The sequence below is a fragment of the Mustela lutreola genome, chromosome 8 (genome assembly GCF_030435805.1).
Source record: "Mustela lutreola isolate mMusLut2 chromosome 8, mMusLut2.pri, whole genome shotgun sequence".
Classification (NCBI taxonomy): Eukaryota; Metazoa; Chordata; class Mammalia; order Carnivora; family Mustelidae; genus Mustela; species Mustela lutreola.
The window spans coordinates 78,419,217-78,438,184 of NC_081297.1; the positions used below are offsets into that span (position 1 = coordinate 78,419,217).

Sequence of the window (18,968 nt, forward strand, 5' to 3'; positions counted from 1 at the left end):
GAATAAAGGAAGATTTACTCATCTGATAAAGGTCTTCTATGAAAAACCTGTAATTAACTTTATAATTAATTATGCAATATTGACCATGTTTCCCCTAAAATCAGGCATTAGACAAAGATTTCACACTCCCCGTGTCTATTCTGCATTATATTGGAATCCTGGTTATTTCAATATGGTGAAAAAAAGCATAAAGTTTAAAAAGAAATAAATATAACTCTTCTATTTTCAGATAGTATGTTTGCATATCTAGATAATCCCAAGAAATTTACAAAGCAATAATTAGAAGTAATGAGTAAATTTCCAAAGTTTCAAAATATAAGGTCAATATATAAAATCAGCTGTATTTTATATATATGACAGAAGCCACTAGAATACAGCATTTAAAATACAAGTTTATTCATAACAGCAGTGGGAAAACAAAAAAGCTAGTAATTTAACAAGACATGGAAGACCTATACCCTGAAAATATAACACATTGCTAAGGGAAATGAGAGAAGACCTAAATAAATGAAGAACAAATGGATTGTGGAATTCAATATTGCTAAGATGTCAACTTTCCTCCAAATTGTTCTAAACACTCAGCGCAATCTCTATCATAATCCTACTGAGATTTTTTTTTTTTTGGTAGAAATTGACAACCTGACTCTAACTACATATGGCAATATAAACGAACTAGAACATCCAAGGAGAAAAGCAAAGAAAACTAGTTGTATGGGTACACTATAAGATTTCAAGACCTCCAAAGCAACAGTAATCAGATTAAGACAGAATGGTAATCTCATAAAACTCACAAACAGATCAAAGGAACAGAAACTATAGAGCCGAAAAACAGATCATACTAAAATGGTAACTTGATCCAAATATTTCACAAAGGTCCCAATGCAATCTAACAAGGCATGGAATGTCTATTCCACAAATGGTGCTGGAGCACATGGATTTCCATTTGGAAAAAAAGAGCCTCGGCATCAGCCTTACGTCATTTACACAATTAATTTTAAATGGATCACAGTCCTAAAAATAAAAACTAAAACTATAAAGCTTCTAAAACAAACAAACAAACAAACAAACAGGAGACTATGAGGAAAATATATTTTGAGCAGAGGCAAAAATTTCTTAAGACACAGAAAACAATAATTCTGCATGAAAAAGTGATAAATTATGGTACAACAAGACTGAACTCTTTTGCTCACCAAAAAACCCTGTTAGGTAAATGAATATGCATATGCCACAGACTGGAAAAAAAAATTCTCAAAACATGTATCCCATGCCATATTAATATCTAGTATATACAAAATACTTTAGAAACTCAATAATAAGAATGCAACCCAATAAAAAATGGACAAAAGATATGATATAGCTACTTTACAAATATAACAAATGGCTAATAAACTTATCAAAAAGTGCTCAACATCATTAGCCATCAGGGAAATGCAATCTCAAACCACAATGAATTATCAGTACACACCCACCAGCATGGCTAAATTAGAGAGACCAAATCATCAAATGTTGGTGAGCATGTGGAAAAACTGGGACTCCTACACATTATTAGTGAGTATGTAAAGTAAACCACTTTGGGAAAAATCTTGTGGGTTATTCACAAAACATTAACATTTACTACACACCCTATGACCCAGCAATTTCTCTCCTAGGTATTTACTCAAGGGAAATAAAAAACACATATCCACAGAAAAACTTGCACATGGATGTTTATACCAGTTTTGTTTTGTTTGTTTGTTTCCATGATAACCCAGACCTGGAAATAATTCGGGTACTTATTGTCAAGAGAACGGAAAACTGTGGTATATTTATACAATGGAATAGTATCCAACAATTATAAGAACAAAATACTGATCTATACTATATTATGGATCAGCCCCCCTCAAAAAAAATCATGCTGTGAGAAGTGTTACACAAAAAAATTTATACTGCATTATTCAATTTATGTGAAGTTCTACAACAGACAAATCCCATCTATGCTGGGGAGGAAATTCAGATTAGATTTTTGTCTCTGTGGAGATGATATTGCGGATTGACACAAGAAAACTTTCATGGATCATGGAACCGTTCTACAGTTAGGTGTGTGCATTTAGTAAATTAAGATTTCTGTACTTTAGCATGTAAGTTTTATCTTCACAAAAAGAACTGTAGAAAAATTTAACTCTAGTTAATGATATGCACTCTGAAATAATTAGGAGGTGAAGCATATTAATGTCTGCAATTTACTTTAAAATGTATCAAAAAAATAAGATGCAGAAATGTGATCAAATAAATAGAATAAAATGGAAATTGAAGAATTTAATTATTAGGAATTTTATGAGTATTCACTTGGTTCTTTTCAATTTTCTGTATGTTTGGTGATGTTCATAATATAATGTTGGGACAAAATTACTCATTTTGTGATCTGAAAATAAGCGTAATTTTTCTGGGCCCAAATATTTCTTTCCTAAAATAATGAGAAATTTAGACTATGTTTTATCTCCATAAGTCCTTCCAACAATATGATCTAATTGTGCCCTCTGCCTTGCATCTACAGCCAGACTGGGATCTCATCTCCTTCAAAATATTATCAAAATGCACATTTCTCTTCTAGTTGCCTTCTAAGGAATTCTAATTCCCTTCTAAATCTTATAACTCATATCTTTTTCATCATCAGTTTCTCAGAAACTTAAACGTCTAATGTATTGGATTCCCAATGGTATATATATTTTTTGCTGTTGTCTACTAAAGATTTCACTCTTTTTTCTTGGCATCTTCAAAAAAAGATTTCTGTGATAACATCTGCCTTTCCTGTGGTACTAAACAGCTTTCTATTAAGATAATTCAGACTTTGACAAGCCTTTTAAATTAACATTTAACCCGGTCTACTTGTTTGTACTAGATTGCCTTTGCCCAATCATATAATGTGGCGCAATACAGGCTTTAATAGTGTTTTCCACTAACTCATTTTCAAATTTTAATGTCCTTGGACAAGCATATAAAATATCTGTGTGGTTTAATTATTACTTTTCCAAATTTCTATATCAGTAATCAATGTCTTTTTCATCGTTAAACAATCAAGCGCATTCTCTGTACCTTGTAAAATTGTCAGGATTCATTCACACAAACACACGTGATTTTAGGATATTTTAGGATATTTACAGGCCCTGGAAGCCCAGCCATGATCCATGTTCTACAGCTTCCTCTTAGCTCTCTTTATGAAAGTATACACCACAGAATGCAAAGATTGGTCAGAGAATTAAATACAACTAATTGGGATAAGTGATATTATTTCAATGTCAGGCAAAAATAAAATTAGAACCCTCTGATTTCCACAGGACAAGGAGGCTGGAGAGGCTGAAAAAGAAAAGGTTAGGCATGAAGCAGATGTTTTTGAGGACAGCTACTTCTCAGGACGCACAGTTTCCAGCAGCCTGTGAAGCACACTCTGCTGCCCCGGGGTCCCCCACACCTCAGCAGCCATGCCCTAAAGAATGTGACACTGCCACAGCATCAGTGAAAAGCTGGGACCTTCAGAAAATGCCTCAGGATCCCAAACCAGAGACAGAAGAGCAGGGAGCTAGACACACTGACTTGCTCCTGGGGCAGGAGGGGCAAGGGCTCAATTCTGCGAGACAGAAGGCCAGCACACCCTTCCTGGTTCTCCTGCCACATGCCAACACAACATGAGGGGCATCTAGTGGAGAACGGATGTCCTAGGGGAACGGAGTTTTCACAGCCCAGAGCACTCAGTTTATCTTCATCTCCCCATTCACCAGGAAACCAGAGAAATTAACTACTGTGGTTTTCCCACGCTCCCAGTCCCAACCCCCAGAGACAGCGTTACTAGGAGGAGAAAGAAAAATAGCTCCAGGAAGGAGGGCGACACTTGATCATACTTACCTAGGAGTAATTTAGGAAAATTTGATGTTTCAATATTATGGTAATATACTATTGATGTTGTAGTGGCGACAAATCCCATCACAGCCGGCATGAAGAGGTGGAGATGCCGGGACTCCCGCCGTCTGCGGAGAGCGGTACAGTATCAGTGTCTAGAGATGGTCGTTGCCCACAGCTTCTCATTTTGTTTCCAAATTGTTCATTAAAACGTTCCCTTAAGTAATAAGATACTTAAAATAACAGAATGCAATAGTCGTTGCTCAGAGAACATGCAAAGGAAGACTACACTGGGAGACATAATTCTGCCGAAAGGATTTATCCCAACACCGAGGACTGGGTCCCACAGCGAAACAAGCCCTTAAACACAAGAGCAAACATGTAACTTCTCCTCTATCGAAGGGCAGAACTGCTGAAATAAGTGAACACCTAAAGCAAGTAAAAACAACCACAAGGATATTAACTCTAATGTACAAGAAAAGTACATTTATTCCTTTGATAGTTTCCCTAAACTTTATTGCCCTTAGTGATTTCTCCATTGTTCACTGGGTTCAGTCACTATTAGAGGTTGAGATGCAACCATGGGCGCAACAAGATACAGTATCCAGGGTCACCATGCCTGGAGTCTACTGGAGATAGCAACAGGAACTAGGAAATTGTTACACAGAGGAAGGGACTGTAAGTGCATGCAGGGCCAGGGTCTGGGGAAGAGAAACCTTTGTAAAGAAACCCACCTCTGCCTTGAGAATGAGTAGGAAGAAGGAAGACTGTTTCAGTGTATCAGATGCAACTGAATATGACTGAAAAGAGACAAGATTTCACTCTGAGGGCCATAGAGAGCTTCACGTGGGCTGGAAATATGACAGAACCAGCTTTGCATGGTAGACAGCCCTCAACTCATTTACATAAATAATACCACCTAGTAACATTTAATTTTTTTCAAATGACTTAAGTACATTCATATATAAATGGTGCAGAGAGTGACGCGTTTGAGAAGGGGGAAAGAGGAGCATTTGGGAAAGACACTTCAAAGAGGTATGGCTGACAGTGGAAACAGAAATATAAAAGGGAATCCACCAGTCAGGAATGTGGTAGAAGAGCACTTTAAAAAGAGGGAACAGAATGTGTAAATACATAGGAGCACAAAATTGTGTAATGTGTTCAAAACGCCAAGTAGTTTAATATTCTCAAACAGAAAGCTCGAGATAGGATGTATGGTGAAAGGCTCTGTGTGTCAGGGTAAGGAGCTGGAATCTGATCTTTCAGAAAATCGAAATTTTTAACAGTAAGTGGTATAGTCCGATTTGGGGGAATTTTAGACAAATCAATCCGGTAATAAGGTGGATGATGGAGTCTATAGGTAGTGTGTGCCTCTGAGGAGAGGAAAGAGACAAAGAAGGAAGAAAAGCAGTTAGCAAATTATGGGTATAGGCCAGGCAAGAGATGACAAAAGCCTGAATTAAGCTTTGGCAGCAGAAACATGGAAGTAATACAACATCTGGAAAATATTCATTGTTAAAATAGACAGGACATTAATAGTGTTAGGGTCTTAGGGTGATGGTGAAGGAGATATAAAGAGTAATTCCAAAGGGGGCTGGGTGGATGGTGCGTAACCAGATAAGACCTGAAGAGTATGAGCAGATTGGAGAAAAGAAGCTAGTAAGTTCCAGCAAGGCCATGTGGACCATGAAGGTGTCTATTAAACATGCAAAAGGAGTTGTCCAATAGGCCCACCGTATGCAGAGATTTGAAACATGACCAGTGATACATTTGGAATCATTAATATGGACATGGTAACAAAAATGTGAACATAAAGGCTGGTTTAAAAACCACCCACCACCCCCAGAAATAGTTCAAAATGGTCAAAAAGAAAAAGTAGGAAGTAAATATTTCATCAGCATGGAAATTAAGAAGTGCTTCTAGTATTCTTTTATTATGGAACCAAAGAAAGAATTTTACAAAAATCACGTGTCTAATATTTAAGGAATTTAAAAATGAGCATACTACCTATGAAGGCCTATAAATAAATGTGGTCAAAACCATACTCAGAAGAAAGTTCATAACTAAACTTAAACATATTCAATAAGAAAGCATTACAATAAATAAATTATGTAGTCAATTCAAGAAGTTAGAAAAAGAATGACAAAAAAAAAAGAAAAAGAATGACAAAACAAAATTAAGGGAGACAATCTAGTAAGGGATGAATAAAGATCACAACGGCTACAATAAAGTTTTATATTTATTGTGGCATTTCTTTGTTGGGGTTTCATGGGTCTTTTAACCATGTTAACCCAAATCGGTTAAAAAAAGGAAGACTAACCATGTTAGTCTTCTTATTAGGATTGCTATTATATTATTAGTTGTCTATTTACAAAGCTGCACAAGTATATATATACATATATAGATTTTTTAATTTAAATTCAATTACCCAAGGTACAGTACTGCATTGGCTTTTTATATAATGTTCAATGACTCATTAGTTCAGTATAATACCCAGTGCCTATCACATCACATGCCCTCTTTAATGCCCATCACCCAGTTACCCCATGTCTCTACCCACCTCCCTTTCCGCAGCCCTCAGTTTTCATTTCTTCCCCCCTCACCATAACACAAGTTTTGAGCAGTGTCCCAACCCTATTCTTTCCCTTAAGCTCTGTTATTTTTAGAGTGTGACTCCCAGACCTCAAGGTTCTGGTAGAAGCACACAGATCCTATTATGGCAGAAAGTCTTTACTCAGAAAGTAAAGAAGAAAATCAAAATGCATTCATCATGGAGGACAAGAAAATAATTTAAAAAAAGACAAACTAATAAAAATAAAAGCTTAAATGAAAATACAGTAAAAGTGAAGACTTTAATACACATTTTCAGAATTTGATGAATTAAATAGTATAAAAATAATCAACACACAAGACTCGAATAATCTAATCAGTAAACTCAATAAAATTTTGCCTCCAACAAAAAAACTATTTTCTAATTATCATGAAAACCATATAAAATAATCAAATATTTAACTATAATGGAAATGTTAATGATTCCTAAAATGTTAATGATTCAATTTGCTTAACAAATTATATGCTGTACTAATAAATCAATCATATTAGACTAAAAAGCAAATTGAAAATGATTCCTAGATCTAGGAGAGTACCTAAAGCAGAACCACAGACTATTTATATAGAAATAAAAAAGGATATTTCTTACAAAAATCTGTGCAAAATAAGTAAGGGTCTTTCAAAAGAAAAATGAATAGCTTTAATATTTGTATTACTAAAAAAGAAAATCAAATATTCAATTAGGAAAGGCTTTGCATTATTTCACTAATATAATGAGCATACGTTACATTTTAAGTAAAGAATAGTTCATAAATATTTTGTTAAAGAAGAAGGAAGGAAGCAGCAGTCAGCAATGCCAAATGCCATAAGTCTGAAAAGGAAGAAAAGGTGTTCGTTAAAGTGTATTTAATATTCACTGGCATTCTTTAGAAGCAGTTTCCAGATTAAGACAAAGCAAACAAGAAAGCAAACCAAATTCTGGAGTTCAGGAATCATTGGAAAATGAGTTTTGAGAAGCCTGAATAAACCAAGTAAGGGGATGGACATCGAGGAAAGTATGTTGTAATGAGCACTGGGTATTATATAAGACTGATGAATCCTAGATCTGTACCCCTGAGCCAAATAATACATTATATGTTACTTAAAATAATAAGTAAATTAATTAATTAATTATTTGATAGCGAGAAGCAGTCAGCAAGCAGTCTGCAGCTAAGGAATGGGATAACGGAAATCCAGAGTGCATTTCTGCTTGATTTCAGGATGGGCTTTTTATATCATTACTACTATAAAACAAGTTTCTGCCGTTAGCATCTGTCTTCACCATTACTAGCCCAGCCTCTAAGTCTACGACTAAATCTACACATCAGTCATGAGGCAGGAAAGAAGGAAGCATTCTCGCCTACATGGTATCAAGTTTTTAGGAAATGTTGGACAGATCCATCTTCCAATTTATACATACACATAGGGGGTGCCTGAGTGACTCAGTGGGTTAGAGTCTCTGCCTTTGGCTCAGGTCATGATCTCAGGGTCCTCAGATCTAGCCCCACTTCCAGCTCTCTGCTCAGCAGGGAGCCAGCTTCCCCTCCTCTCTCTGCCTGCCTCTCTGCCTACTTGTGATCTCTGTCTGTCAAATAAATAAATAAAATATTTTTTTTAAAAAAAGAAAGAAACAGGGGGGAGGAGTCAAGATGGCGGAGAAGTAGCAGGCCGAGACTACTTCAGCTAGCCGGAGATCAGCTAGATAGCTTATCTAAAGATTGCAAACACCTGAAAATCCATCGGCAGATTGAAGAGAAGAAGAACAGCAATTCTGGAAACAGAAAACAACCACTTTCTGAAAGGTAGGACCAGCGGAGAAGTGAATCCAAAGCGACGGGAAGATAGACCCCGGGGGGAGGGGCCGGCTCCCGGCAAGCGGCGGAGCAACCGCACACAAAATCAGGACTTTTAAAAGTCTGTTCCGCTGAGGGACATCGCTCCAGAGGCTACCCGGGGCAAAGCCCACACGGGGTCAGCGTGGCCTCAGGTCCCGCAGGGTCACAGAAGGATCGGGGGTGTCTGAGTGTCGCAGAGCTTGCGGGTATTGGAATGGGAAAGCCGGCAACAGAGACAGAGCCGACAGTAAGCTCGCAGCTCGGGGTGACCTTGAACCGGTCGCAGGCTCAGTGAGCTCGGAGCGCGGCCGGAGGTCAGGCAGACGGGAGTAACTGGGCGCGGTTCTCTGAGGGCGCACTGAGGAGTGCGGCCCTGGGCTCTCGGCTCCTCCAACCTGGAGACCAGGAGGCCGCCATTTGTATTACCGTCCTCCGAACTCTACAGAAAGCGCTTAGGGAACAAAAGCTCCTGAAAGCAAACCCAAGCGGATTACTCACCCCGGCCCCCGGGTAAGGGCAGTGCAATTCCGCCTGGGGCAAAGACACTTGAGAATCACTACAACAGGCCCCTCCCCCAGAAGATCAACAAGAAATTCAGCCGAGACCAAGTTCACCTACCAAAGAGTGCGGTTTCAATACCAAGGAGAGCAGCAGAATTCTAGAGGAGGAGAAAGCAAAGCACGGAACTCATGGCTTTTGCCCTGTGATTTTTTTTAGTCTTGCGGTTAATTTAATTTTTTTCTTTTTCATTTTTTGTTTTTTTTTCTCGCCTTCGGGTAAAATTTTTTTTTAACTGTTACCTTTTTCTTTTTTAACGATTTTTTACTAGTTTATCTAATACATATATTTTTTCTTTTTTATATTTTTCTTAGGTGTATTCTTTTTTTTAAAATTCTTTTCTTTTTTTTTTTCTTTCTTTTTTCTTTTCTTTTTTTTTTTTTCTTTCTTCCTTTTTGAACCTCTTTTTATCCCCTTTCTCCCCCCTCACGATTTGGGATCTCTTCTAATTTGGTTAAAGCATATTTTCCTGGGGTTGTTGCCACCCTTTTAGTATTTTACTTGCTCCTTCATATACTCTTATCTGGACAAAATGACAAGACGGAAAAATTCAACACAAAAAAAAGAACAAGAGGCAGTACCGAAGGCTAGGGACCTAATCAATACAGACATTGGTAATATGTCAGATCTAGAGTTCAGAATGACAATTCTCAAGGTTCTATCCGGGCTCGAAAAAGGCATGGAAGATATTAGAGAAACCCTCTCGAGAGATATAAAAGCCCTTTCTGGAGAAATAAAAGAACTAAAATCTAACCAAGTTGAAATCAAAAAAGCTATTAATGAGGTGCAATCAAAAATGGAGGCTCTCACTGCTAGGATAAATGAGGCAGAAGAAAGAATTAGTGATATAGAAGACCAAATGACAGAGAATAAAGAAGCTGAGCAAAAGAGGGACAAACAGATACTGGACCACGAGGGGAGAATTCGAGAGATAAGTGACACCATAAGACGAAACAACATTAGAATAATTGGGATTCCAGAAGAAGAAGAAAGAGAGAGGGGAGCAGAAGGTATACTAGAGAGAATTATTGGGGAGAATTTCCCCAATATGGCAAGGGGAACGAGCATCAAAATTCAGGAGGTTCAGAGAACACCCCTCAAAATCAATAAGAATAGGCCCACACCCCGTCACCTAATAGTAAAATTTACAAGTCTCAGTGACAAAGAGAAAATCCTGAAAGCAGCCCGGGAAAAGAAGTCTGTAACATACAATGGTAAAAATATTAGATTGGCAGCTGACTTATCCACAGAGACCTGGCAGGCCAGAAAGAGCTGGCATGATATTTTCAGAGCACTAAATGAGAAAAACATGCAGCCCAAAATACTATATCCAGCTAGGCTATCATTGAAAATAGAAGGAGAGATTAAAAGCTTTCAGGACAAACAACAACTGAAAGAATTTGCAAACACCAAACCAGCTCTACAGGAAATATTGAAAGGGGTCCTCTAAGCAAAGAGAGAGCCTACAAGTGGTAGATCAGAAAGGAACAGAGACCGTATACAGTAGCAGTCACCTTACAGGCAATACAATGGCACTAAATTCATATCTCTCAATAGTTACCCTGAATGTTAATGGGCTAAATGCCCCTGTCAAAAGACACAGGGTATCAGAATGGATAAAAAAACAAAACCCATCTATATGTTGCCTCCAAGAAACACATTTTAAGCCCGAAGACACCTCCAGATTTAAAGTGAGGGGGTGGAAAAGAATTTACCATGCTAATGGACATCAGAAGAAAGCAGGAGTGGCAATCCTTATATCAGATCAATTAGATTTTAAGCCAAAGACTATAATAAGAGATGAGGAAGGACACTATATCATACTCAAAGGGTCTGTCCAACAAGAAGATTTAACAATTTTAAATATCTATGCCCCCAACGTGGGAGCAGCCAACTATATAAACCAATTAATAACAAAATCAAAGAAACACATCAACAACAATACAATAATAGTAGGGGACTTTAACACTCCCCTCACTGAAATGGACAGATCATCCAAGCAAAAGATCAGCAAGGAAATAAAGGCCTTAAATGACACACTGGACCAGATGGACATCACAGATATATTCAGAACATTTCATCCCAAAGCAACAGAATACACATTCTTCTCTAGTGCACATGGAACATTCTCCAGAATAGATCACATCCTCGGTCCTAAATCAGGACTCAACCGGTATCAAAAGATTGGGATCATTCCCTGCATATTTTCAGACCACAATGCTCTAAAGCTAGAACTCAACCACAAAAGGAAGTTTGAAAAGAACCAAAATACATACAGTATCCTTCTAAAGAATGAATGGGTCAACCGGGAAATTAAAGAAGAATTGAAAAAAATCATGGAAACAAATGATAATGAAAATACAACGGTTCAAAATCTGTGGGACACAACAAAGGCAGTCCTGAGAGGAAAATATATAGCGGTACAAGCCTTTCTCAAGAAACAAGAAAGGTCTCAGGTACACAATCTAACCCTACACCTAATGGAGCTGGAGAAAGAACAAGAAAGAAACCCTAAGCCTAGCAGGAGAAGAGAAATCATAAAGAACAGAGCAGAAATCAATGAAATAGAAACCAAAAAAACAATAGAACAAATCAACGAAACTAGGAGCTGGTTCTTTGAAAGAATTAATAAAATTGATAAACCCCTGGCCAGACTTATCAAAAAGAAAAGAGAAAGGACCCAAATAAATAAAATCATGAATGAAAGAGGAGAGATCACAACTAACACCAAAGAAATACAAACTATTATAAGAACATACTATGAGCAACTCTACGGCAAAATTTGACAATCTGGAAGAAATGGATGCATTCCTAGAAACATATAAACTACCACAACTGAGCCAGGAAGAAATAGAAAGCCTGAACAGACCCATAACCAGTAAGGAGATTGAAACAGTCATTAAAAATCTCCAAACAAACAAAAGCCCAGGGCCAGACGGCTTCCCGGGGGAATTCTACCAAACATTTAAAGAAGAACTAATTCCTATTCTCCTAAAACTGTTCCAAAAAATAGAAATGGAAGGAAAACTTCCAAACTCATTTTATGAGGCCAGCATCACCTTGATCCCAAAACCAGACAAGGATCCCACCAAAAAAGAGAGCTATAGACCGATATCCTTGATGAACACAGATGCGAAAATACTTAACAAAATACTAGCCAATAGGATTCAACAGTACATTAAAAGGATTATTCACCACGACCAAGTGGGATTTATTCCAGGGCTGCAAGGTTGGTTCAACATCCGCAAATCAGTCAATGTGATACAACACATCAATAAAAGAAAGAACAAGAACCATATGATACTCTCAATAGATGCTGAAAAAGTATTTGACACAGTACAAAATCCATTCCTGATCAAAACTCTTCAAAGTGTAGGGATAGAGGGCACATACCTCAATATCATCAAAGCCATCTATGAAAAACCCACCGCAAATATCATTCTCAATGGAGAAAAACTGAAAGCTTTTCCACTAAGGTCAGGAACACAGCAGGGATGTCCATTATCACCACTGCTATTCAACATAGTACTAGAGGTCCTAGCCTCAGCAATCAGACAACAAAAGGAAATTAAAGGCATCCAAATCGGCAAAGAAGAAGTCAAATTATCACTCTTCGCAGATGATATGATACTATATGTGGAAAACCCAAAAGACTCCACTCCAAAACTGCTAGAACTTATACAGGAATTCAGTAAAGTGTTAGGATATAAAATCAATGCACAGAAATCAGTTGCATTTCTCTACACCAACAGCAAGACAGAAGAAAGAGAAATTAAAGAGTCAATCCCATTTACAATTGCACCCAAAACCATAAGATACCTAGGAATAAACCTAACCAAAGAGACACAGAATCTATACTCAGAAAACTATAAAGTACTCATGAAAGAAATTGAGGAAGACACAAAGAAATGGAAAAATGTTCCATGCTCCTGGATTGGAAGAATAAATATTGTGAAAATGTCTATGCTACCTAAAGCAATCTACACATTTAATGCAATTCCTATCAACGTACCATCCATCTTTTTCAAAGAAATGGAACAAATAATTCTAAAATTTATATGGAACCAGAAAAGACCTCGAATAGCTAAAGGGATATTGAAAAAGAAAGCCTACGTTGGTGGCATCACAATCTCGGACTTCAAGCTCTATTACAAAGCTGTCATCATCAAGACAGCATGGTACTGGCACAAAAACAGACACATAGATCAATGGAACAGAATAGAGAGCCCAGAAATAGACCCTCAACTCTACAGTCAACTAATATTCGACAATGCAGGAAAGAATGTCCAATGGCAAAAAGACAGCCTCTTCAATAAATGGTGCTGGGAAAATTGGACAGCCACATGCAGAAAAATGAAATTGGACCATTTCCTTACACCACACACAAAAATAGACTCAAAATGGATGAAGGACCTCAATGTGCGAAAGGAATCCATCAAAATCCTTGAGGAGAACACAGGCAGCAACCTCTTTGACCTCAGCCGCAGCAACATCTTCCTAGGAACAACGCAAAAGGCAAGGGAAGCAAGGGAACAAATGAACTACTGGGATTTCATCAAGATCAAAAGCTTTTGCACAGCAAAGGAAACAGTTCACAAAATCAAAAGACAACTGACAGAATGGGAGAAGATATTTGCAAACGACATATCAGATAAAGGACTAGTGTCCAGAATCTATAAAGAACTTAGCAAACTCAACACCCAAAGAACAAATAATCCAATCAAGAAATGGGCAGAGGACATGAGCAGACATTTCTGCAAAGAAGACATCCAGATGGCCAACAGACACATGAAAAAGTGCTCCATATCACTCGGCATCAGGGAAATACAAATCAAAACCACAATGCGATATCACCTCACACCAGTCAGAATGGCTAAAATCAACAAGTCAGGAAATGACAGATGCTGGCGAGGATGCGGAGAAAGGGGAACCCTCCTACACTGTTGGTGGGAATGCAAGCTGGTGCAACCTCTCTGGAAAACAGCATGGAGGTTCCTCAAAATGTTGAAAATAGAACTGCCCTATGACCCAGCAATTGCACTATTGGGCATTTACCCTAAAGATACAAACGTAGTGATCCAAAGGGGCACGTGTACTCGAATGTTTATAGCAGCAATGTCCACAATAGCCAAACTATGGAAAGAACCTAGATGTCCATCAACAGATGAATGGATCAAGAAGATGTGGTATATATACACAATGGAATACTATGCAGCCATCAAAAGAAATGAAATCTTGCCATTTGCGACAACATGGATGGAACTAGAGCGTATCATGCTTAGCGAAATAAGTCAAGCGGAGAAAGACAACTATCATGTGATCTCCCTGATATGAGGAAGTGGTGATGCAACATGGGGGCTTAAGTGGGTACGAGAAGAATAAATGAAAGAAGATGGGATTGGGAGGGAGACAAACCATAAGTGACTCTTAATCTCACAAAACAAACTGAGGGTTGCTGGGGGGAGGGGGTTTGGGAGAAGGGGGTGGTATTATGGACATTGGGGAGGGTATGTGTTTTGGTGAGTGCTGTGAAGTGTGTAAACCTGGTGATTCACAGACCTGTACCCCTGGGGATAAAAATATATGTTTATAAAAAATAAAAAATTATATTAAAAAAAAAAAGAAAGAATCACACAGAGGCAGCTTATATGTTATAAGTATTAGAAAACAAAGACTAGAGTTTCCTATGCTAATACAATAGGGTTTTAAACAGTAATTAATAAGATAACAGACAATCAAGCCTCTAAATCCTTGAAGGGACGCAATATCATCAGAGTCCTTGATTTTTTTTTTTTTATCAGAAACTAAGACGTGCACATCCATGCAAAGAACTCTCACAAAACATTTCAAAATAGTTGGCTCTGTAACAAAATCTCAGAAATTTCATTCCTCATTAATTGCAACAGAAAAACATAAACAGATGTCGGGGAGGTCTTTATTAGATAAAAGAAAAATAATTTTTGAGCTTTCTTTTTAAGAACTCTAAAGAACTTTTCCTATCAGTTCTTTAATTGATGGTGCACTATTTTACATAATTTCATAATCAAAATTCTCTTATTTGATATTGCTTATCAAAATTCTTTCCTATTTTGTGTTAATATGTGATAAAAAATATTTTTCCCACATTATGTTCGGGTTTATAACTAGAATTCATTATATTCTAACTGCTTAATGCAAACTTCTTCTATAAGAATGACAAAATTCCTTCAAAAGTATGGGTTTTATGGCAAATCCTGATTTTAAAATGGTTTTGTGTTTTGCCTCAATTTGTGGCTATATCCTCACTAATTCTCAGACTTCTTTGATGCCTGCCTCATCTATCTTTGCTTCTTTATAAAACAAATGGAAACATCTGAGAACTGGTTATACAGTTATATGTAAGTATATAGCTACTTGAGCTATATGTCAATAGAGACAATCTTTCTATATATACCTCCATTGATAGATAAATAAATGTCAGAGTGCTTAAAAGGAGAGAACTTTCTGCAAGAGCTACATAGATGAAGGAATCAAAGAAATAGCACGTGAATAAGCACAAGTCACAGAGACCTGAATTTTTACTGTCAGAGAAATTATGTAGTAACACAAAAATATGGACAAAACAACATGATTATCAAATGTAACAGTCCTCCTCTTATCTGCAAAGGTTAATGTTCCAAGACCACAGTGGATGCCTGAAATCACGGATGATACCGAATCCTATTATGTTTTTCTTATACATGCATACCTATGATAAAGTTTAATATATAGATTAGGCACTGTAGGAGATTAACAACTGATAACACAAACTAGAATAACTATAATATACTGTAATAAAAGTTATGTGAATGTGGTCTCTTTCCCTCTCTCTCAAGATATTTACTGTACTGTATTCACCTTTCCTCTTGTGATGATGTTAGATGAGAAAATATCTACACGACGAGGTGAGGTGAGGTGAATGGCATAGGCACTGGGAGGCAGTGTTAGTTTACTGACCTTTTGAAGACCCATCACCAGAAGGAGGATCATTTCTCCAGACTTCAGTTGATAATGGGTAAATTGAATCCTAGATAAGCAGGACTGCTATAAATGAGTGACACCTGTGTTTTCTCATACATTATAACTAAAAAGTTAAGCCTGACTTGGTATGCTCTTAACTACCATCCATATCAACATACTCACTAGTATAGTGCAATCTAGTTATTAGCTATGTTGAATCACTTACGAATCAGAAACAATGCCTTCTGCTATTTCACAAACATGCACAAACAGAAGAGCAAATGTAAGAATCCATCTCAGGTTATGTCCAGGAAAATGAAGCCAGGTGTTGTGGTGAATTTGTACTTTTGAGCTTTGACTTCCCCACCCTGAAAAAAGTATAGAAGTGAAAAGATTAATTATAATCATGGAAATAATTCATATTGTGTTATCACTTGGGGGATGGGCAATTCCTGAAAAAGGAAGGAGAAGTGCTTTCTAGGGTAGCAATGCAAATCCTGGTCTGTTTTCATTATGTTGAAAAAATAATTCAATTTCAGTGAATCTTTACAGGACTGTCTAAGTTAACACATTGACATTTGCTGCAGTGCTCAAGAATAAGGCCAACTCTGGGTGACAGCATAGTTATCTCGTGTTAATCAGAGCTCTTACTGACAGGTCCCTGGTTCATTTAAGAGGAAACCAAATTAATGATGATATTAATAAAAGCAATTTGGTGTCTAAAATCTTTCAAAACATGCCATCTGTAGGGGGACTAACGAAAAAAAGCCATATTTGGTAATGAAATGTAGAACTCATTAGTTGAGTCAACTCAATCGTATGCATATCGTGTGAGAAAAATTATAACCTATGACTGAGCCAGCACTATTCAACAGTGATAATGGTATTTTCTCAAAGAAATGTTTGTAGAGAAGCCTCACATACTTCAAGAATGAATCGGGGTTTGTGCTCGAAATATTGCAGGAAGGAATTTCTGTAACGACTAATGAGACTCCTGAAGCATTCTTTGAAAAGAAAATTGATTCATGTCTTAGTTGTTCCCAAATGAACTTCATTATGGAGGGATTAGTTACATATAACATGTTGTACTAGAATTTACGCTGTAAGCTCTTGCAGGCAAGCTTTCTTTATGCCTGATACTTCTTTGAGATTTATTTATGATCTCTCACTAACTCAAGTAGCCAATGTAATACATGAGCAGTCTGAATATTCCTCCACCATTCTCCTTTGACAATGTTCACTCCAGCTCCACTTGATTCAAATACCCTTCTGCCAGTCTGTGTTTGATGCTACTGATGCAAACAAGACTATCACAGTAACTGCTCTCAAGAAGTTAGCTGAATGTCAAAAAAAAGATTATTAACTGTCAAATTGCAATTAAAAAATTATGGTCGACTTTTGACCAAAGGGCACTTTTAATGTCCTACAAATAACACCAACTACATAAACCACAACTCATGTCTCTATACATGGTCATTCTGACACAGTTATATTTAATGTCTATATATTTGTTTAACACAAATAACTACGTGCCAAGAGTTTCATTGGCCTCAGCATATGATACATCTTATAACAGAAAATTTTGATCACTGTTACAATGCCAGATAGTAGTCTCTCAATCAATATTTGTTAAATGAAGAAATAAAAGCATACAAATTATTTTTTAAGTTTCTTTTAAATCAGACCATTAAAATATGCTAGTTTTCTTAAGAAAAGCAGTCTGATAGTTTTCCCATTTATTTTTATAAGCAAATTTAGTTTTATAAGCAGATTCAAGATCAAATTCAGAGAGTAGTTACCTCTTTTGAAAGGAATAGGGACATAGGATGTGGAAAGAGTAACAGGCTCAGGAAAGAGTAACAGAAGGATTCACTTATATTCTTACCATTAGATTCCTTAAGCTGAGTGGTGACAGCCTCAACAGATATTTATCATACTAGTCACTGTCATTTTTTTGAAGATTTTATTTATTTATTCGAGCAGAGAGAGACACAGCGAGAGAAAGAACACAAGCAGGGGGACTGAGAGAGAGGGAAGCAGGCTTCCCATAGACCCTGGGATCATGACCTGAGTCAAAGGGAGATGCTTAACTGACTGAGCCACCCAGGTGCCCCTCTGTTATTTTTATATGTGAAATGTATTTTTAAAACGTTTAAGTTAAAGTTCTATTTTGGTTTGGGGGAGAAATTATACAAACCGTACATAACTGTTTAAAATAATTGGATTTTGTGGGGTGTGTGGGTGGCTTAGTGGGCTAAAGCCTCTACCTTCGGATCCTGGGATCCAGCCCCACATCGGGCTCTCTGCTCAGCAGGGAGCATGCTTCCTCCTCTCTCTGCCTGCTTCTCTGCCTACTTGTGATCTCTGTCAAATAAATAAATAAAATCTTTAAAAAAATAATAATTGGGTTTTGTGTATATGTAAACTGTAATATAATAGGGAAAACTGTATCTTTAGCTCCTTTACAAATAGTTTGCATAAGTATTCTTTCTACCTGGAATGCACCCTTAGCGCTCCTACTGGAACTTGCAGGCTCTTTGTCCTCACGTCCCTCAACATGTCACTCTCCATGCAATCATCCCCACTGGCCCAAAAAATTAGTTGTTCTAACAAGTTAATGCCCAGGATAATTTGTTCCTGTCCCTGCAAATGAGCATATAATGTGGGATAGTCATTTTTCTCTTGACTTTGATACATCTGTTTCACTGGACAGTTTCAGTGACTATTGCAGGCAGGTACCGTGTTTCACCCATTTTCCCATTCTCTTCACCAGCACAAAGCAAGTGCTCCACAACGGCTTTACATCTATCCCACCTAGTTCTCTTTCCCTCTTTTTAAAACACTGCTGTTGCTACTCGAAGTCCATTTCTAAGAAGACATATGACTTCTATTTTACCTACAAAATATCATACGTCAAGACCATAAATAACTGGGAAGCATAAAAAATCTGCTTGTTCTTTTCTCACTGATTTTCCTATCAGTTTTCATGTTGAGGAAAATTAGGTCAATATTATATCAAATTTCAACCATAATGAAGACTTTTTTTTTAAGATTTATTTATTTCTTTATTTGACAGAGAGAGAGCACAAGTAGGCAGAAAGGCAGGCAGAGAGAGAGAGGAAGGGAAGCAGGCTC

At 37.3% G+C, this 18,968-nt stretch overlaps 1 protein-coding gene across 12 annotated transcripts in view; it reads right to left on the minus strand.

The window, feature by feature from the left end:
- ABCC9 (ATP binding cassette subfamily C member 9) overlaps positions 1 to 18,968 on the minus strand; it is a 158,150-nt gene that overhangs the window by 133,072 nt on the left and 6,110 nt on the right. For all 12 annotated transcript variants that reach the window (XM_059185727.1, XM_059185722.1, XM_059185716.1 and 9 more), the window contains 2 exons: positions 16,060 to 16,201; positions 3,880 to 4,001 (listed from right to left, as the gene is read on the minus strand). In XM_059185727.1, the coding sequence (XP_059041710.1) occupies positions 3,880 to 4,001; positions 16,060 to 16,201 (264 nt within the window). The remainder of the gene's footprint in view (positions 1 to 3,879; positions 4,002 to 16,059; positions 16,202 to 18,968) is intronic.